This window comes from Nycticebus coucang, chromosome 3 (genome assembly GCF_027406575.1).
Source record: "Nycticebus coucang isolate mNycCou1 chromosome 3, mNycCou1.pri, whole genome shotgun sequence".
Taxonomy (NCBI): domain Eukaryota; kingdom Metazoa; phylum Chordata; class Mammalia; order Primates; family Lorisidae; genus Nycticebus; species Nycticebus coucang.
In genome coordinates, this window is record NC_069782.1 from 120,646,414 (window position 1) to 120,665,047 (window position 18,634).

Genomic DNA, 18,634 nt, shown 5'->3' on the forward strand with positions numbered 1-18,634 from the left:
TCTGTCTCAAAAAAAAAAAAAAAAAAAGATGGATGGATCCCAATTCTGGCTTTAACTACTTACTGGCTTCATGATTTTAGGCAGCTTGCTGGCTTCTCTATGCTGTTTCTTCATCTGTAGGAGGTCTGATTGATAAGGTTGTAGTGAGGATTAAATTAGTAAGTCTGTGTTGATTAGCACAGATGCGGACATGTATGTCGAATATATGTATATGTTTAGGACAATGCCTGGTACTTAAATCTTTAAGTGCTAATGATGATAACAGTGATGACAATGGGCACCAAATCATTTGAACAAAAAAGAAAATGCTAGAGTTTATGTTGTTCAACATCTTAAATTTTTCTTTCTCTAGAACTATCTAAAAAATTTAATGAAAAACAGTTTGGGTCTTAGCCTCTGAAAAAAAATTTTGAAAATTCATAGCAGAAAACCTGAATTTAAGCCTTTCTGCTGTCATTCACCAGATAGACAAGTGCCCTGGCCTGTTAAAATCTGTACTCCTACAAGAGTAGAGTAAGATATGATATCTTTAATGTCGGTGTGAAAAATAAATTCTCTTCACGAAGGTTTCTGTCTCTGTTTAGAGCAACACTCCTCTGTAGAAATAAAACGTGAGCCACGTGTAATTTAAAATTTTTCTAGTAGTCACATTAAAAAAAAGTGAAGTAAATTTAATATTTAACCCAATGTCTAAATATTATAATTTCAACATGTAATTAATATGTTCTTGATGTGTGTATTTTATACAGCACATCTCAACTTGAACTAGACATATTTTAAGTGCTCAGAAGCCACATGTGGCTGGTGGCTACTGTATTGTACAATCTAGATCTGGAATATAGACTACTATTCCCTGTCAGGGTTCATGGTACTGGTGTTGCTTTGGCCTTAAGCAATTAGCTTAGCCTTATTCTTAAAATCGTGTGTACCTTTGGATGCTTGAGCCTTACCTCTTTTCATCAGCAATCTAGGTTAGTGTCTTTGACCCTAAGGTTAGGGTCCCACCCTTAGTCTTTTGGCTGACCCTGGTGAGGACTTGCTCTGGACAAGTCACCTGCCTCTGTATTTGGTCAAGGCTAGTAGACAAGCAGCAATTGCTGAACGTTGAGTATGATAAACCTTTTGAACCACAAGGATCAAAGCAGATCAGGATCAGGCTTTTTAAAATTCCTTTATTCTTGTTTCTTATCAGTCCTTTTTTGCCTCTGTCCTAAATTTCAGAGACTTAAATAGCATCCCCGGGAAAAGAGCAAATACCAGTGTTCTTCTAAAGGAATTCAATTTCCCTGTCCTCCACTTTAACTTGGCTTAGCAAGGCAGCCCTCTCTTCCCAATAATGATTATTTTTTGACTTTTGATGACATTTTGAAACCCTTTTGGGGACAAGAAATTTGTGGGGCAGAGAGGGTAGTCAGTTCTAAATGGTTGCCCTAGGCTAACTTTATATGTCTAAACTTTTTTGAGAACTGGTTTTATGATACTGTTATTACCCAAATTTGGGGAGAATTGTAGTGAGGGCAGTGTATCCTAATAGCTGTGTGTAATGGTGAAAAGAGGTGGAAAATATGGAGTTCAGCTGTATTCATCCAATAGAAGCCTGCTCAGGTGTTACCTATCCTGAGAACTGTTAGTAACACAGCTGCCAGCCCCCAGCACTCTGCCTCCCTTATTTTGGGTGTCGAGGGCTAAAAATATCACTTAATCACTGACTAAAATTATTTATTTGCCTTCCTAACTAGAATATAAGCTTCATAGGAATACGGACTATGTTTTGTTGACACCTACAGCCCCAACTCCTAGTATAATGCCTAGCATTCAATAAATGCCTATTGAATCAATGAATAAATAAAGCAAAAGGAAATGTTATTTTCTATATGTACTAAACAATTTTAAAATTCGATGTCTGGTAGAGTTCTTCCCTGATCATTGGTTGTGTTGGTCATTATCTGTGATGTTTGAATTTTCAGACCTAATCTCAATTATAGGAGTCCTTGTGTTTATTTTTGACCATTTAGACAAACTTTTACTACTTTTAGACAATGGGGGTCATGAGGAGGTGGCGTGAAGTATCTTGGAATGCAAATGTAAAAAAGAAATGGGGGATCCAGTCTATATCATGTTAAAATTTCATATTGTACAGGGCAATAAAATGGAGAGTGGGATATAGGGATAGGAAATTGGATTGAGATTTTATGGTTCAGATGCTGTAAAAATGCCTAAGGTCTGGGGGAAAGATAGTTGGCATAACAGATAATAGAAACTTAGGTGGAAGATGGAGAGAGGTCTGCATTTAACTTCTTTTGCTAAAAATTTATTTGAATACAGTGTAAGTAGTTCTTACTGCAGTTTGAGAGTTTTCAACATGTTTGGGTTACTTACATTGCCAGGGTACACCTGTGACAAACTGAGAGCTACAATGGCTTTCCTGGTCTTTGCACAGTGTAATGACTTTGTGCTCACAGATCATAATTCCATGGAGCCCACAGAGATCAGTTAGCATCATTTGGTGGAAATGAGGGCCATATAGACTTGTGCCCCCAAATCTACAAATTATATTTGCATTATCTTTGTTTGGAATTGTTATTTAAAATTTTAATTATCTGAGTCAGTTTCTTAATTGTTCTTCCATTTTATCCCTCAAGCCTTTGTACCAGCTAGGCACCATTGCTGTATGGAATTATGTGAGCACAAAGTCATTACACTGTGCAAAGGCTGAGAAGCCATTGTAGCTCCCAGTTCGTCCCAGGAGCACGCTGGCAATGCAAGTAACCCAAACATGTTGAAAGCTTTCAGATTTTAGTAAGAACTACTTACGTTGCATTCAAATCAATTTTTAGCAAAAGACCTAATTTTTACCTTTCTCTGTTTTACTTCTTTAAATGAGAAAAACTTATTTCATGCAAATGCACCGGATTTTTTAAAGTAATATGAACAGAGTAGTATTTGGTTTGTGACTATATTGGAGAAAAACAATAAGCAAAATAGTATGCGTACCTTTTATTTGTGGCAGGAGGCTTTCATTTCAGTTGGGCTTTGTTAATAGTGTTACAATTTTAAGGTTTTATGAATTTTGATTAAAAAATAATCTTCCTGACATAGGTAATTTTAAATTATATTCAGTTTAAATTTAAGTGATAGTTCATATGATGCATTTTAACCTAGCATCTTCTTTCTTCTCAGTCTGTAAGACTTGTATTGTCCAGCACTTTGAAGATAGCAATGATTGTCCAAGGTGTGGCAACCAAGTTCATGAGACAAATCCACTAGAAATGTTGAGGTAAGAAATGCATTTTATAGTTTATCTAATTTACATGAATTGTATAAGCTCTTAATTTTCATGTGTTCTGTCGGTCCCTCCTGTGGGCACCTTGTCACCGTGTGAATAAAAGCAGCCAGGACCACGAATTAAAGGTACAAATGCCTGCAGGAGGGGGGCTCTCCCCGAGCAACCTCTGCCCTGGCCTTTTATTGAAGCATTATGCAACAGGTGTGGGGGATCCACACACAGAGCTACGTGTTCTTCCCCACCACTCCCACCCTGCTGTACCACGAATGTCCAGTGTATAACACCTGCTTGCTAACGAGCAACCCATATTATCTCATTAAAGCATGCAGCTGCTTGAGGGCTTGTCTCCGCGCATCCAAACATCTCCACGCTGGCTAGGAGATTGTCCCCTCCCAGCGCCTCCTTCAAGACCCGGTGGCCACTCCTATAAGCCTGGCGCACAGTTTCCTACAGTGTATCATAGTGTTACTTTATTTCTTTTTTTGTAGAGACAGAGTCTCACTGTACCGCCCTCAGGTAGAGTGCCGTGGCGTCACATGGCTCACAGCAACCTCTAACTCTTGGGCTTACGCGATTCTCTTGCCTCAGCCGCCCAAGCAGCTGGGACTACAGGCGCCCGCCACAACGCCCGGCTATTTTTCTGTTGCAGTTTGGCCGGGGCTGGGTCCAAACCCACCACCCTCGGCATATGGGGCCAGCGCCCTACTCACTGAGCCACAGGCACTGCCCTCTTTTTTTTTTTTTTTTGAGACAGAGTCTCACTATGTCACCCTTGGTAGGGTGCCATGGCATCACAGATCACAGCAACTTCATACTCTTAGGCTTAAGCGATTCTCTTGCCTCAACCTCCCAAGTAGCTGGGACTACAGGTGCCCTCCACAACGCCCGGCTATTTTTGTTGTTGTTGTTGTTGTTATTGTTGATTGGCAGGCCCAGGCCAGGTGCGAATCCACCAGTCCTGGTGTATGTGGCTGGCACTGTAGCCACTGAGCTAGAGGCGCTGAGCCCATATTGTTTCTTAGTGTCTTGAATTTTATGATTTTAATTTTAAAGTATTTTATTTCATTTTTGAGTATTTTATTAAGGAGAGTTAAAAAATAAGGTCGTACATCCCAAGCATTTAAGAAGTACATTTCCAAATTAAAATTGTAACTCTTTCTTAGGCTCTCTGAGTGACTTTAGTTGCAGCTGTTTTCGTTATTTTAATACTCTTTACATTTTATTGAGCAAATGGTAGTGGTAAAGAGGCAGAAATAATAGAAGGACTAATCTTAGTCCTGGCGATCTTTTAAAATTTACCATATATTCAAAAATGAGTATATATAATAAACATTTATGTAAAATTTAAAGAATTTTTTAAGACTACCATTTACTTGCCACTCAAGTAGTACAGTAACATATTTTTAAAGCCAGGAGTCTATGAGATCCTAATATAAAACCCTTTTATTCCCATGTAGGAAATTAATTCATAGCCCTGACATGATTTACCTAAGTGACACCTCAAATGTCACCTCTCAGCTATAGGCCAGGTTCCCTCACCACTGGTCCCATTTTCCTCCCACTCTTACCACTATATCTAACACAAATCACCTGCGTGATCTTAAGGACACACACATCTGAAAATAGAGCTAAATATTCTCTAAAACCTTTTATAACTCTTATTTGCATGGTGTTTGTCAACCTATAAATCTGCATTTACAGGTCATTATATATATGTAAGACGTGTGGCTTAGTGAACAAATCTGTGAATCAGGGAGAGAAAGAGAAGTCAAGTCTTTTTAGTCTATTTGGGAGAATTATGGTATCATTTAACAATTTAATCTAAAAAAGGTGACCATGAGAGAGATATCCAGTATCTTACTGGAGAAGGACAGACGAGGTAGTCTTGACATAGACGAACAAAAGGAGGTAGGCAGAGATGTTCAGCATTTGTTTGAAATCTAGAACTTGAGCTCAGCAGGGATGTGAGACCTAGCAGTCAGAGAGGTTGGTCGATCGGGAGGCAGATGAAGTTATCTGCCTTGTATGTTAGTGTTGAAGCCACAAAAGTAGACGAGATCCCCAGGGAAGACAGCCCATAGAAATGTCAAAGAGTGCAGAGTGCAGAGCGATGGAGGATACTCAGGTTTAGTAGTTGGAAAAAGAAAAATATGAAGAAAGAACAGACATGGGCAAAAAACCTGGGAAAGGAAATTTTCAGGGAAGGAGTGTTAGGTAACACTGTCAAACTGCTGCAGAGCAATATAGGAGAAAACATTTTAAGGTAAAATTTTTCATTTACGCCTGTAGTCCCAGCTACTTGGGAGGCTGAGGCAAGAGAATCACTTAAGCCCAGGAGTTGGAGGTTGCTGTGAGCTGTGTGATGCCATGGCACTCTACCGAGGGCTATAAAGTGAGACTCTGTCTCTAAAAAAAAAAAAAAAAAAAATTTTCATTTAAAATTTTAGTTCTAAAACTTTAAACCTGTTCAGTATGGAAGCTAAGAATGATTTTGACCAGTAGAGCAAAGGAAGCCGCACAGAGTATGTGACAGAAATAACAAGGTTTTTCCCAGTTAGAAGAAAAGACTGAGAAATGTAATGTCACGTAAAAAGGCAAGTTAGGCCCACAATTGCATTAATGTATACAGCTATGATTTAATTTAAAAAAAGAGGGGAAAAAAAAAAAGCCAAGTTAGGCAAAGGCTTTCGGCTTTTCAGCTGTGAGGAACCTGTCTGTGTTTGTGGTCATGGCAGAGTAATGCTGCTGAGCAGGAGCAAGGAGATGAAGTGAGAAGAGGGTACTGGGGGGGCAAAAGGAGGGAGTAGGGCATTGAACGCTGTGAAAACAAGAGTTATATAGCAGGAACAGAAAGGAAGAGAAATGTCAAGGTACTTACATTTTTTTATCTCAGAAGATAGAATGGAAAAAGTAGTCTAAATTGCTCAGAGGAGAGAAATGGAGATTATTTTCTTTATAGGAAAAAAACAGAATGATGGTAGAGATTTTTGAGAGTGGATATTACCAGCTATTGCTGCATAAAAGACTACTCCTAAATTAATGTTTGAACCCATAGAGAAATTTATTCCTCACAATTCCTTGTGTTAGCTAGATGGCTCTTCTGGACTGGGCTGGGCTTACCGGTGCAGCTGCAGTTAGCCTCGCACTGGGTAGTCTGCTCTGGATCTTGGCTGGGTTCTGTCCCATGTTGGAGGTTGCGCTGGCCTGGATGGCCTCAGCTGGGCGTGGCTGTCCCCTGCATAGTTTCTTATCCTCCAGACTTGCTCTTGTGCTTGTGGGATTCTGAGAGAGGGAGGGGGGAAAAAAACCCACGAGTGTCTACCTCTTCAGAGGGGGGAACCCCACGAGTGTCTACCTCTTCAGAGAGAAGGGGGGATCCCTACGAGTGTCTACCTCTTCAGGCTTAAGCTTAGAACCAAGCACAGTGTCACGCTTGCCATGTGGTGTTGCCTAAGTAGTTTTAAAGGCCAGCCCAAATTCTCCAGACCAGGGACTCGATTTCAGAGGAAATTTGAAATAGGGAGGCATTTCTAAGTCATGTTCAGAGGGGGTAGAGAGAGAGAGCTGGGGACTGGGACCATGTTTGTTTCCCATGTGCCACTGGGGAAGGCAAGACACAGGCCTGCTCCACAGCCGAGCAGTTTAGTGTGGGTGTGTTAAATCCGTGCATCCTCTGTCCTTTCCAGCACATGTAAAATACTGATCTCAAACTGTTTGCATATTGCATTTTGGTGTCTTTATTGTTAGTACATTCTTTTTTTTTCTTAACCCTCCTTTGAAGGTTGGATAATACACTAGAGGAAATTATATTTAAGCTGGTCCCTGGACTCCGAGAACGTAAGTTACTCTTGAGGTTCTTGCACACTTTCGTATTTTATGAAATCAGTATTTCTATTAAAGATTTCATGATTGTTCCTTTGGTTTTCATATTCTGTTTTTTCTTTTAAATTAGAAGAACTTGAGCGTGAATGTGAATTTTGGAAGAAAAATAAACCTCAAGAAAATGGACAAGGTGACTTTTTATAACATCTGTATGACAGCATCTCTCAAATTGGTCAGCTTTTTGTAGCTTTGGTGAACTAGTATCTTTCTTCAAGCTCAAATTTTTCCTGCACAAAATTGATGCACCCTTTATTTGCATTATGAACCTTTTTCTCTCTTTAAGATTTTGTATAAATGTGTGTAGATCTGGAGTCACTCTTGTTGAAGGTAATTGGAAATAGAGGAAATTGGACTTTGGGAAGAGAAAGGGGGGGAAGATAAAATAGAAAATTGACCAGATGATTATAGCAGTAATTTCTGGAGATCTAAGGGAAACTCAAGTAAGAAATAGCCATAGTGTGCAACTAAACATCTGAGGGGGGTTGTTTTATTTATTTTGTACATTCGTTTTAGTATGGGAGGGAACTAAGGTGTGGCTGGTAACCATATACATACATACTGGGATTTTGCCATGCTCTGAATGAAGTTTTTATACTTACAGCTCAGACGATACAAATTGACATGTCCTGGAGATTTAGAAAATATTTCTGAGTCCCATGGAGTTTTGTCCCATCATCCCCTGCTTAGGTGTTCAAATTTCTCCTCTGGTTTCTAACCGACTCAGCAATTAGTAATTTTTAAAAATAATTTTAGCAAAGTGGTAATAAACATTACTGAGCAGAGGAAAGGCTGTGAGTGTGTATGTTATCCATACAAAAGGGCAGCTGAAATTATAGAGAAATACTATCTTTCCATTTTTTTAATATGAGATTTAATTTATGAGATATCCTAAATATAATGGAAATTTTTCAAGGATGTGTGTATGTCCTTATATGCTCATTTGTGAGCTTCGTCTCCCAATCTTGGTTTTCCCATAAAATCTTAGAATTATCAATTATACATGATTCAAGTGAATCAGAAAATGCCATCATTCTTTTTTCATCTGTAGAATGAAGACCATGAATGTGTTAGTTCAACTTAATTGTTCAAGGGTGTTTTCTTAGAGCAGGGAACATTTGAGAATAGTTCTGACTGGAATAAGGTTAGCAAGGGACTTTTTTTTTTTTTTTTCAAATCTTTAACAATAAAATGGGCAAAGAAGCTAAGCCTGACCACACACACACACACACAAAGATTTAACTAAAGGCTTGTTTTACTCAAATGTACATTGCAGTTAGACAGTAGCACTGTGTAGTAAAAATATAGATATATACGGCTAATTAAAAGTTCTGGGTTTTGACTACCTGTTGAAGAGGATAGGAGCCCTGGGGATTGTCATCAAAAGTTACTCTGTGACTGTGTATCATAGACTGACTTGTGAAAGGCAGGGCTTACTTTGCGATTTCCTTCTCCCTTTTCCTATTGTTTCTCCCTTTTTTAAGTATTAATGATATTCAGTGTTTAGTGTGAATGGAGAATTTGGCTCTTTTCTTGGGTCTTGGGGTTGGTTCCTAGAAGGCCACTCCTGTTTATGTGGGCCCCCTATGCATGGAGAAGGAGAACTCACTTTCCCTTTATGGTCTACCTGTAATGTTTTTACTGCAGTTATTATAGAGGAGCTGGCGTGTCATTTGTGGGCGTCTTTCCTATAATGTAATTCTTGGCTGGCTAATTTTTTTCAAATTTTAGCTTAGAGGTATTTCATCTGGAAATCTTCCCTGAATCTCTGTTTCACTCTCCAAATTTGACTTTATTGCCTCTTTTACTGTGCCCTGAATACTCCATTTTATCTCTGCCATCCTGTTTTTTTTAACTTGTATGGTCCTTAAATGGTGTTGTTGCTTAACTCAAAAATCAACTTTGAGTTATAACTAACTTAGTTTTGTTTAAATTATACAGATGATACTTCAAAGGTTGACAAACCTAAAGTAGATGAACAAGGTGATGAAAATCAAGATGATAAAGACTATCACAGAAGTGACCCACAAATTGCTATCTGTCTAGATTGTTTACGAAATAACGGGCAATCAGGGGACAATGTAGTAAAGGTGAGTGGACAAGTACAGTTGTATCCTTAGGATGGTTTTTTAGTAAACCCTTGATAATTTGTTGATGGATTTTCTAAGGCTTCAAAATGTTTGCTTTGAGAATTTTTATTAATATAATCAAAGAGAATGCCATCTGACGGTCCTGTGTCTATAAATGGTCATGCAATGGGCTCCTCCAAGCACCTGTTTTCCCAACTCCCACGACTGAACTGTCCTGAACCAATGCCACCATCTAGTGGCTAATGTCAGGAATCACACCTCTATTTCTCCTCTCCATCTTGTTTTACACTCAGCTGGGCGGTCATGTGCTGTTTCTCCCTTTTTTAAAGAATAGTAACCAACATAAACTCAAGAGAATTTCATGTCAGGCTGTCAACCATTTTATTTATCATCTTATAATTTTATACTTTATTTCTCCGTTTATATTTGTGAGAACAAACTTTCCCTATCATGGCAGTGGATTTGATGGATAATATAACCAGTTTTAAAGTAAAATCGGATGTTGTAAAGAATCTCTGAACATTTGAAGTTCCTGAAGACTCTCAGTTATTTCCTATAGAATCTCCATTTCTAATACTGTTTCTTTCTGTATCTTTTAAGTGAACCTTTCTTAAAGGATCATTGCAGAAAGTTGGAAATATCCTACTCACTTTTATTGGTTTTCTTTGATCTTTGAATGTTTTCTGCTTTTTTTGTTGAAAGAAATTTTTGTTTTCTTTACACATGCTCTTTATACTTTAGCTCTTAACTACATTTTTTTGTCACTTTATCCTAGCACATGTTAGCCATTGAAAATATTTCCCTCTTTGTATTCTGTTTCATTCCAACGCCTGTATTCATTGTGTCTAATCTTCCTTTGCTACTGTGTAAATCTGTAGGCCAGTGGGTTGAATTTTTTATTAATACGTTTGATGGTATTTTCCTATTGGGAAATGAAAAGCAGTTTTTCAGATTAGACTAAGTTTTCCCAGACACTTGCAAACAGAGACTATGTATGTACGCAAGCATAGTGATACTGTGCCTGTTTATCCACTCTGTAGGTATTAGATAGTGAAAGTACAGATAGTTACACAAAAACCTTTCACTCAAGGAACTTGGTTAGGGCTTATATATACAAACAGTGGTAATACAGTGAGATGATAGACTTAGTTAAGAGAGGTTGGTTGGAAAAGGCATGTATAAAGTACAGCAGTCTTTAGAGAAATGACCACTGTACCTGTTTTATCATCCAAGGCTTCTCTATTGTTTTGGGTTTTTTTGTTTTTTAAGATAGGGTCTGTTGCCTGGTCTAGAGTACAGTGGCATCATAGCTCACTGAAACTTCAAATGCCTAGGCTCAAGCAATCCTCCTCCCTCACTCTCCCGAGTAGCTGGGACTATAGGTACATGCCACCATGCCTGGCTAATTTTCCTATTTTTTTGTAGAGATGGAGTCTCTCTCTTACTGGTCTCAAACTCTTGGCCTCAAGTGATTCTCCCAGCTTATCCTCCTGCTAGGGTTACAGGTGTGCACCACTGTGCCTGTCTCCTAGGGTTACAGGTGTGCACCACTGTGCCTGTCCTCTAGGATTATAGGTGCACCACTGTGCCTGTCCCCTAGAATTACAGGTGTGCACCACTGTGCCTGTCCTTTAGGATTACAGGTGTGCCACTGGCCCTGTCCTCTAGGATCACAGATGTGCCGCTGTGCCTGTCCCCAAGATTACAGTTGTGCCTCTGTGCCTGTCCCCTAGGATTACAGTTGTGCCTCTGTGCCTGTCCTTAGGGATTACAGGTGTGTGCTGCAGTACCTGTCCTTGATTGTTTTTTAGGTTGTTGAACAGCACCTTTATGTTTTTATTGTTTATTATTTTGGTAAGTCTTTTCATCAGGGTTTTTTGTTTTTATTTTGTTTTTTGAGACAGAGTCTCACTATGTCACCCTTGGTAAAGTGCCCTAGCATCACAGCTCACAGCAACCTCAAACTCTAGGGCTTAAGCAATTGTCTTGCCTCAGACTCCCAAGTACCAAGTAGCTGGGACTACAGGCACCTGCCACAATGCCTGGCTTTTTTTCTTTTTTTTTTTTATTGGTGTAGTTGTCGTAGTTTAGCAGGCCTGGGTCGGGTTTGAACCTGCCCCCTTCAGTGCACATGGCTGGCACCGTAACCACTGTGCTGCGGGCACCGAGCTTCATCAGGGTTTTTATAATTATGTTTCTTTCTTTTTGCCAGTCATTTCTATAATTTCCCTTTTGAGAAAGAAATTCTTTTTTGAAAAGATTATGATCATCCTTCGTCTCTCTCATACATGAGTTAATTTCATAGTGAAAATTATGGAGTCAAAGTCAGTGGAAAGGCTGAATGTCTTTATAAATAAATTCAAATATTCAGCACCTGTAGCTCAGCGGCTAGGGCATCACCACATACAACGTGGCTGGTGGGCTCAAACCCGGCCGGGCCTGCTAAACAACAATGACAACTACAACAAAAAAAATAACCAGGCATTGTGGTGAGCACCTGCAGTCCCATCTACTTAGGAGGCTGAGGCAAGAGAATCACTTATGCCCAAGAGTTTGAAGTGGCTGTGAGCTGTGATGTCACAGCACTCTACCGAGGATGACATAGTGAGACTCTGTCTCTAAATAAATAAATAAATAAATAAATTCAAAGTCTACTTCTCTGTGTTATTTCCACTCTGAGACTATAAAATGTTTCAGTGTAGAAATTCATCTGAAGAGTTCCCCTGCCTTGTTGCTTTCCTTTTTGACATTTTGCTGCTGCGACTGACCTTTGGTCCATTCACTCTTTCCTTTATGGACTTTTCTTCATCCTCGTTACTACCTTCATTCTTAAAACTACTTTCTTAGCTTACAATGACTTCTTCTAAGCTTTTTTCTCGTAGGCTGTTCCTGCTGTCTCCATTGGCTCTACTTCTAGTATTCCATTGTTAGGTGTTTGGCCTAATGCTTTATGTTTATTCTAGGAGATCCATTTTTTGTGGTTTCAGTGATGCAGAGGACTTTGAAATCCTCACTTCCAACCCTGACATATCTCCCAAGTTGGAGTATAACTATTTTTAAATATACCAATTGAGAGTTTGACTAACACCTGCAATTTAACATGTCTAAAGGAAAATTCATTTTATTTTTACCCAACTTTACTCCTTACTTGCAATTTCAGTTATGACTGCCATCTTTCAGCCAGTTATACAAGCTTAATACTATAACCTTGAAGTCTTCTTTAACCTTTTATTCTTTTCTTTCAACCGGTTCTGTAAAATTTCCCCCAGTTGAGTGCTGCTCACCCTTATATTTAGTTTTCTTAAAAGTAGCTTTGTAAGAATTTTCCTTCCCCTTAGTTTCTCTTTTGCTGTCCAGGGCTAGGGACATTTGTCTGAATCTGTGTAAGACAGAAGTAGAGACCAGGGTCACAAAATAAACATGTTTGGCTTTGTGGGCCACATCTTTTCTGTTACAACTTAACATATTCCTGGTAGCACCAAAGCAGTCTATCTAGACAATAGTGAATGAACTGGCCTGGTTGTGGGGGGTTTTTTGTTTGTTTGTTTGTTTGTTTGTTTTTTTGTAGAGACAGAGTCTCACTTTATGGCCCTCGGTAGAGTGCCGTGGCCTCACCCAGCTCACAGCAACCTCCAACTCCTGGGCTTAAGCGATTCTCTTACCTCAGCCTCCGGAGTAGCTGGGACTACAGGTGCCCACCACAACACCCGGCTATTCTTTGGTTGCAGTTTGGCCGGGGCCAGGTTTGAACCCGCCACCCTTGGTATATGGGGCCTGCGCCCTACCGACTGAGCCACAGGCGCCGCCCGGCATGGTCGTGTTTTAATAAAGCTTTACTTAAAAAAAAATTGGTGGCCAACCAGATTTGGCCTGAGGACAAGGCTGTAGTTTGCCACCCTCTGGCCTGTAGAATTAAGTTGTAACTCCTCACATTGGCATTTGAAGCTCTTCACTACTAAGCCCCTCTATTAATAAGTTTGTCTCCCATTAAATTCATCAGTGGACCTTCCTCTCCAAACAAATGATTGTTGCTTTATGTATGATTTCTTGATATATCAGGGATGCCAAAAAGAAAGATAGACATATTGTAAGAGATCTTGTTGGAAGTAAAAACAGTCATTCCCAAAAGTGTATGAATTGTGGATAAATTGAATGTGTGAAGCATGTCTAGGTGCCCTTGATCAGTAAGAGCACCTTCGATTCAACTTTGAGAAGTAATGCCCAGATAAGATCTCTTAAAAAGTGCACACATTTTTTGGCACCTTCTGTATTTGTGGAAACCATATATTTGACAAAGGGTTTGTATCTGGAATATTAAAAAGCTTATATTATGAATATTTAAAGACCTCTACAATTTTGAACACCCCCTCCTTTTTGGCACGTCCCTCCCTCTTGTCAACATCCTATGCTTTTGTCAAGATCTAAACAGAGATTCCTATTCTTTGTAATGCTTTTTCAATGTTGTGAGTCCCTACTCTGAAATTCTGTAGTACTTACATCTATCACTCAATCAGGGCTTAGTTTTTTATCTGTTAACAGTTCTCCTTAGGGTGGCAGGCACTGATACTTTATCTCTTTTGATGTGTGTCTTATCCTTAAAACTAGATAGTAAACCCCTTAGTGGCAGGGGTTTACCTGGCTATTACCTTGTCAACCGTTTCATTCTTGTACAGTGGGATGTGATTCTCACACGTGGTGGTGGAGTAGTTGCATGCGTATTCTCTACAATGTATGTGTATCTGTTGCTTTTGTGCTACAAACTCAAAGTCAGGAGTGGGATGTCAATAGAAATAGAGTAAGTACCTCTGAAAATTTGCCTCTCTATAAATAAAAGCAGTGGCGTAAATTTTCAGCATGAGCTTTTTCAGAGAAAGCTTGCAGAAGCCTATGAAGCAAGAGTGAGATTTCTGGCATTTTAACTTGCCTCAGTCCCATCCCCCACTCTCCAGATCTGCAGTAGCCTTAAGAAACGAACAGCCTGCTCTGGCACTGCAGCTGCTCTGGCACCTAAAGGGCAGAATGGAGGTGGAGCTCTTTCAAAGCCTCATTGCCATAGAATTGTTTTTATTTTATGTGTCTGGCTGTTCCCTGGAACACTGCACTTACAAGGTCATCTATATGTGACCTGATTTGGAGCTTGCCTAGTGGAAAGCCCTCTCTTTTTTAAGGAAAAGGGACATTTTTCAAAAACAATTGCAGTCAAGTATTTTAACTTCATGACTGCCTGAGTTACAGATAACATTTAGGGCAAACAATGGACGAGCCAAAAAGCTTAAAAGGAAAAGCTGGGGAATGAGATGTTTGTAAGTGCTTTGAAAAGCTGTGGACAAGTGCATAGAGAGAGTGGTATATATATATTCAGGAAAGGCATGAGACGGCCCCAAGCTCTCACCTTTGGCTGACCTTGAGGCTCTGCACAAGCAGGAAGAGAAGACTAAGGCAGAGTTGTTAATAACCTGGTTGAATGTCGAGGTAGGCCCCAAGTACACACACCGTCACTCACTGGGTCCAGCTGTGTAAAGAAATCTCTGTTCACTCATTAGCTGACCTCTAGGCAGGAACCTCCATGGCCTCATGTGGTAACGAGTGTGGAATTTACAGAATTAGTTTAGGAAAGTCACTAAACCACAAACATCCAATTCTGAGGAGTAGGCAGGAGTGTAGATTCACAGCAATAAGTGGTTGAAGAGCAAGAAGGCCTTTCTCAAGCATGTTGCCAAAGGTGTGCGTGTGCTACTGCACTTTTCCATATTTCAGTTGGATCTTTCTTAGTATCAAACAGTGTAAAAATGTCATCTACCCAGAGCTGCATTAATTCCATCTGTAGTTCTTTAGGAGCTTTGGTGATATCAAGTAGGTGAGGCTGAAATGCTAATATGAGTGTGACATCATCATGAATCTCAAAATCAATGAACCTTTGATTGTATTCCCCAATTAATAGGTCTGTAACAGCTGGGTGTTGCTCACATGATTCACGTATATTATCCTGCCTATCTGGAGACCTTTGCTAACTGGGGAAAATATGCATTCATAATTTCCTTCTAAAGAACTGGTTCAAAAAGACAGCTTTTTTCTAAACGCTTGAATTTTTTGCCAAGTCTGTATCACATATAGACTTACTTTTACCTTGCAAAGAAATACTCAGGTCATTTTGATTTGACATTATAGCACAAAAATGCTGCAGAAACAGAAATCTTTCAAAAACTTACCATGCTGATTCTGTTCTTCATACGATTTATCTGTTCTCACAGAGATAAAATTTTAGTTAACACATGTCCCAATAATTAGCTAGCTAATGCATGTCTCAATAATAAAACCCAACAATAAAAATCCACATGGAATACCTCATTGTTCAACTTCATTAGCACGTTACAAAACTGGGGATGCTATATTGCATTTGCATGAATATAATTAACAGTACTTACAACTTGTTGCAAAATGTCATTTAGAGTAATAGTTTGAGTACAGAGATTTTTGTAGATATATAACACAATGAAATGAGAACATCTGGCTCTGTCTCTGAGTGCACTGTCTGTACATACACTCACTACATACACTAAATTGACCACATTTATCTTGAGATTAGAGCATCTGGATCTGTTAATGCTTTTTTAATCTGTGCAATAAATCCTTCATGTTTTCCTGTCATGGAAGGTACACTGTCTGTATATACACTCAGTAAATTTAGCAAATTCAGTTCAACTTCACAACACGTATCTTGAAAGTTGTTGAAGATATTCATATTCCATGTTGTGTTTGCAGACGTGCCCAAAGCAAGTAACTGTTCGTAGCAAAGAAAAGTTTTTGTGATAACCTGAATGAAGTATAAAATCTGTGCTGATTCAGTACTATCAGTTGATTCATGCAAAGCGGTTGAATAAAACATATTTTCCTTGTGAAGTATCGCACAAACTTCTGTTAAGTTCAAGCCTAATTCATGCTGCTGATCAGTTACAGTTCTTCATGAAAAGAGGCAGTTGTTTAAAACATTATCAGGGTCTTAGCATCTTACCACTTCAACAATGCGTTCTTTCACCATTTCTGCTTCAGTGAATGGTTTCCCTTTTTTCCCCACACGTATAAGCTGCTTTATAAGTTGATTCAGTGGCATTATTTGCAGGTCTTAATGCTGCTTGAAAGAAATTATTTTGAAAAGCTTTTGCTTTTCATCTTTTAATTTCTGTAACACAACCTTTCAGACCTCTCCCTCTAATTAAAAATATCTGTGGTCCCGATGATGAGTGTTATAATGCCAGTGAGCATTGAGTTTCTTTAATGCTGAGATTGCAGTATCACAAAGGAAGCGAATCATGTTGTCTTTAACAGAAACAGGATAACATTGCAATTCCCAATTCTCATTGAAAAATCTGTTGTCTTTCTTCATTGTTCTCTTGGTCATCTTTGACATGATGGGCTGTTAAGCAGAGAGTAAAAAATATTGTTGAGCTGTGCAACTATTCACAAATTCCACTTCCAACAGAAAAACAGTGTACCATTGTCAGAAGCTGATGACAGACTGGTGTACTCCACCTCCATAAACTCTCACCAACCAGCCTGTTGGGGTAATGGTGCAGTTAAGCAAGGATGATATTAGAACTACATCATGAGCCATCAATTTAGCCCTTATAGCTTACTAATATTCTAATCGGGCTGGTCAGTCGGGGAGGATTGCTTTGTTGGAACTTACTTTATTATTTAGTATTTTAAGTATGTTCATTTTAAAAATATAAAAGACAACCAAAAATATATTAATAAAAATAAAAGGATAAAGTTTGATTCAGTCAAAAAGCCATACTTGCGGACCTAGAAGGCTACATGTGGCCTTCAGCCTGCAGGTTCCCACCCCTGGTCTAGATACAAGCAGATTGTCTATTTACTGGGATTTTCCCAGTATACCTGATAACATGTTCTTGAAAAATGTCTTATAAATATCCAATATATACAAACATTTTTACTCACAAATACTGAAGAGCTATGAATTGAAATATTTTCACAGTACATTTATATTCAAAATGATAGCAGAAATTGTACCTATGGTTTCATTAAAAGCAAGGTAGAATATTTTAATTGATCTTTATTTCTTTTAGGGTTTAATGAAGAAATTCATTCGATGTTCTACACGGGTAACTGTGGGAACTATTAAAAAATTTCTAAGTTTAAAACTAAAACTTCCAAGTTCTTATGAGGTAAGTTAAACTGTATTTAACCTTGATCATTCTGATAATTTTGAAGTAAAATTTTAATAAAAGAAATGAAAATTAACTGGGAATATATTTAAATTAACTTTTATGCTTAAAATTTTATTTTATTTTATTATATTTTTTTTAGAGACAGAGTTTCACTTTGTTGCCCTCGGTAGAGTGCTGTGGCATCACAGCTCACAGCAACCTCCAGCTCTTGGGCTTAGGTGATTCTTTTGCCTCAGCCTCCCGAGTAGCTGGGACTACAGGCACCTGCCACAACACCTGGCTATTTTTTTGTTGCAGTTTGACTAGGGCCAGGTTCGAACTCACTACTCTTGGTATATGGGGCCAGCACCCTACTTACTGAGCCACAGGTGCTGCCCTTAAAATTTAATTTTAGAATATAATATTTTATTTATGTAATAAGTATTTTCTAATTCAACATATTCTGAGTAAAATATGATATTAGTACATTTAGTTTTTTATAACTAGAGGAGATATTTAAAGAACTTAAACACTACCAAAATAAATGTACCAGGTAAATGGATTTAGTTTTTTTAATACCAGCATGCTTTATCTGATCTCATTTTTTATCTGAGGTCTTTGAGATCTATTATTACCAATTCTTTATAGACTTCTTCACAATCTAAAGCATTGTCTTTTTTACCAAAAGGAATTTCGTAATGTTCATATAGTTCCATGCTATGCAAAATTGATTTTGTTTAGCAGTAGGTAAAGCCAACATAATGTATTTGTATAAATCAATTTACCAGTATTTACAGGAGAGGTAAATTGCCTGATATTTATCACAGCATAGTTTACAATAGGTTCACTGTTTAGAGAATGTTTATAATCCTAGGTGTATAACTATAACACAGTGAGGAAGTCAGGCTACAATTTCGAACCTGCCAAAATGGAAAACCTTGCAACTTTTATTAATTTCCCCTTCCTCCCTTTTGGTTCTGATAGCAGCATCTAAAAAACAAAAGACCAGGACTAGTTTCTGAGATAGAGACAGCAAAAGCAGCATAGTTTTTCTGGCTTATCTGCATTATCATGAATATCATAAAGAGTTATGGGAAAAATAAAATGTAACAGGAGAAAAAAGACATCAACACATATCAAGGCTGTATTTTGAAGAAGCTTCTGTTCTTGAATTTATCTGAAAATTTCTCTCAGATGACTAGTCTGTGGAT

At 38.5% G+C, this 18,634-nt stretch overlaps 1 protein-coding gene across 3 annotated transcripts in view; it reads left to right on the plus strand.

Moving 5' to 3' along the window:
* Positions 1–18,634, plus strand: part of PCGF5 (polycomb group ring finger 5) — a 128,233-nt gene that overhangs the window by 88,186 nt on the left and 21,413 nt on the right. For all 3 annotated transcript variants that reach the window (XM_053583968.1, XM_053583967.1, XM_053583969.1), the window contains exons 3-7: positions 3,181–3,277; positions 7,068–7,123; positions 7,239–7,298; positions 9,107–9,255; positions 17,343–17,441. In XM_053583968.1, coding sequence (XP_053439943.1) covers positions 3,181–3,277; positions 7,068–7,123; positions 7,239–7,298; positions 9,107–9,255; positions 17,343–17,441 — 461 coding nt within the window. The remainder of the gene's footprint in view (positions 1–3,180; positions 3,278–7,067; positions 7,124–7,238; positions 7,299–9,106; positions 9,256–17,342; positions 17,442–18,634) is intronic.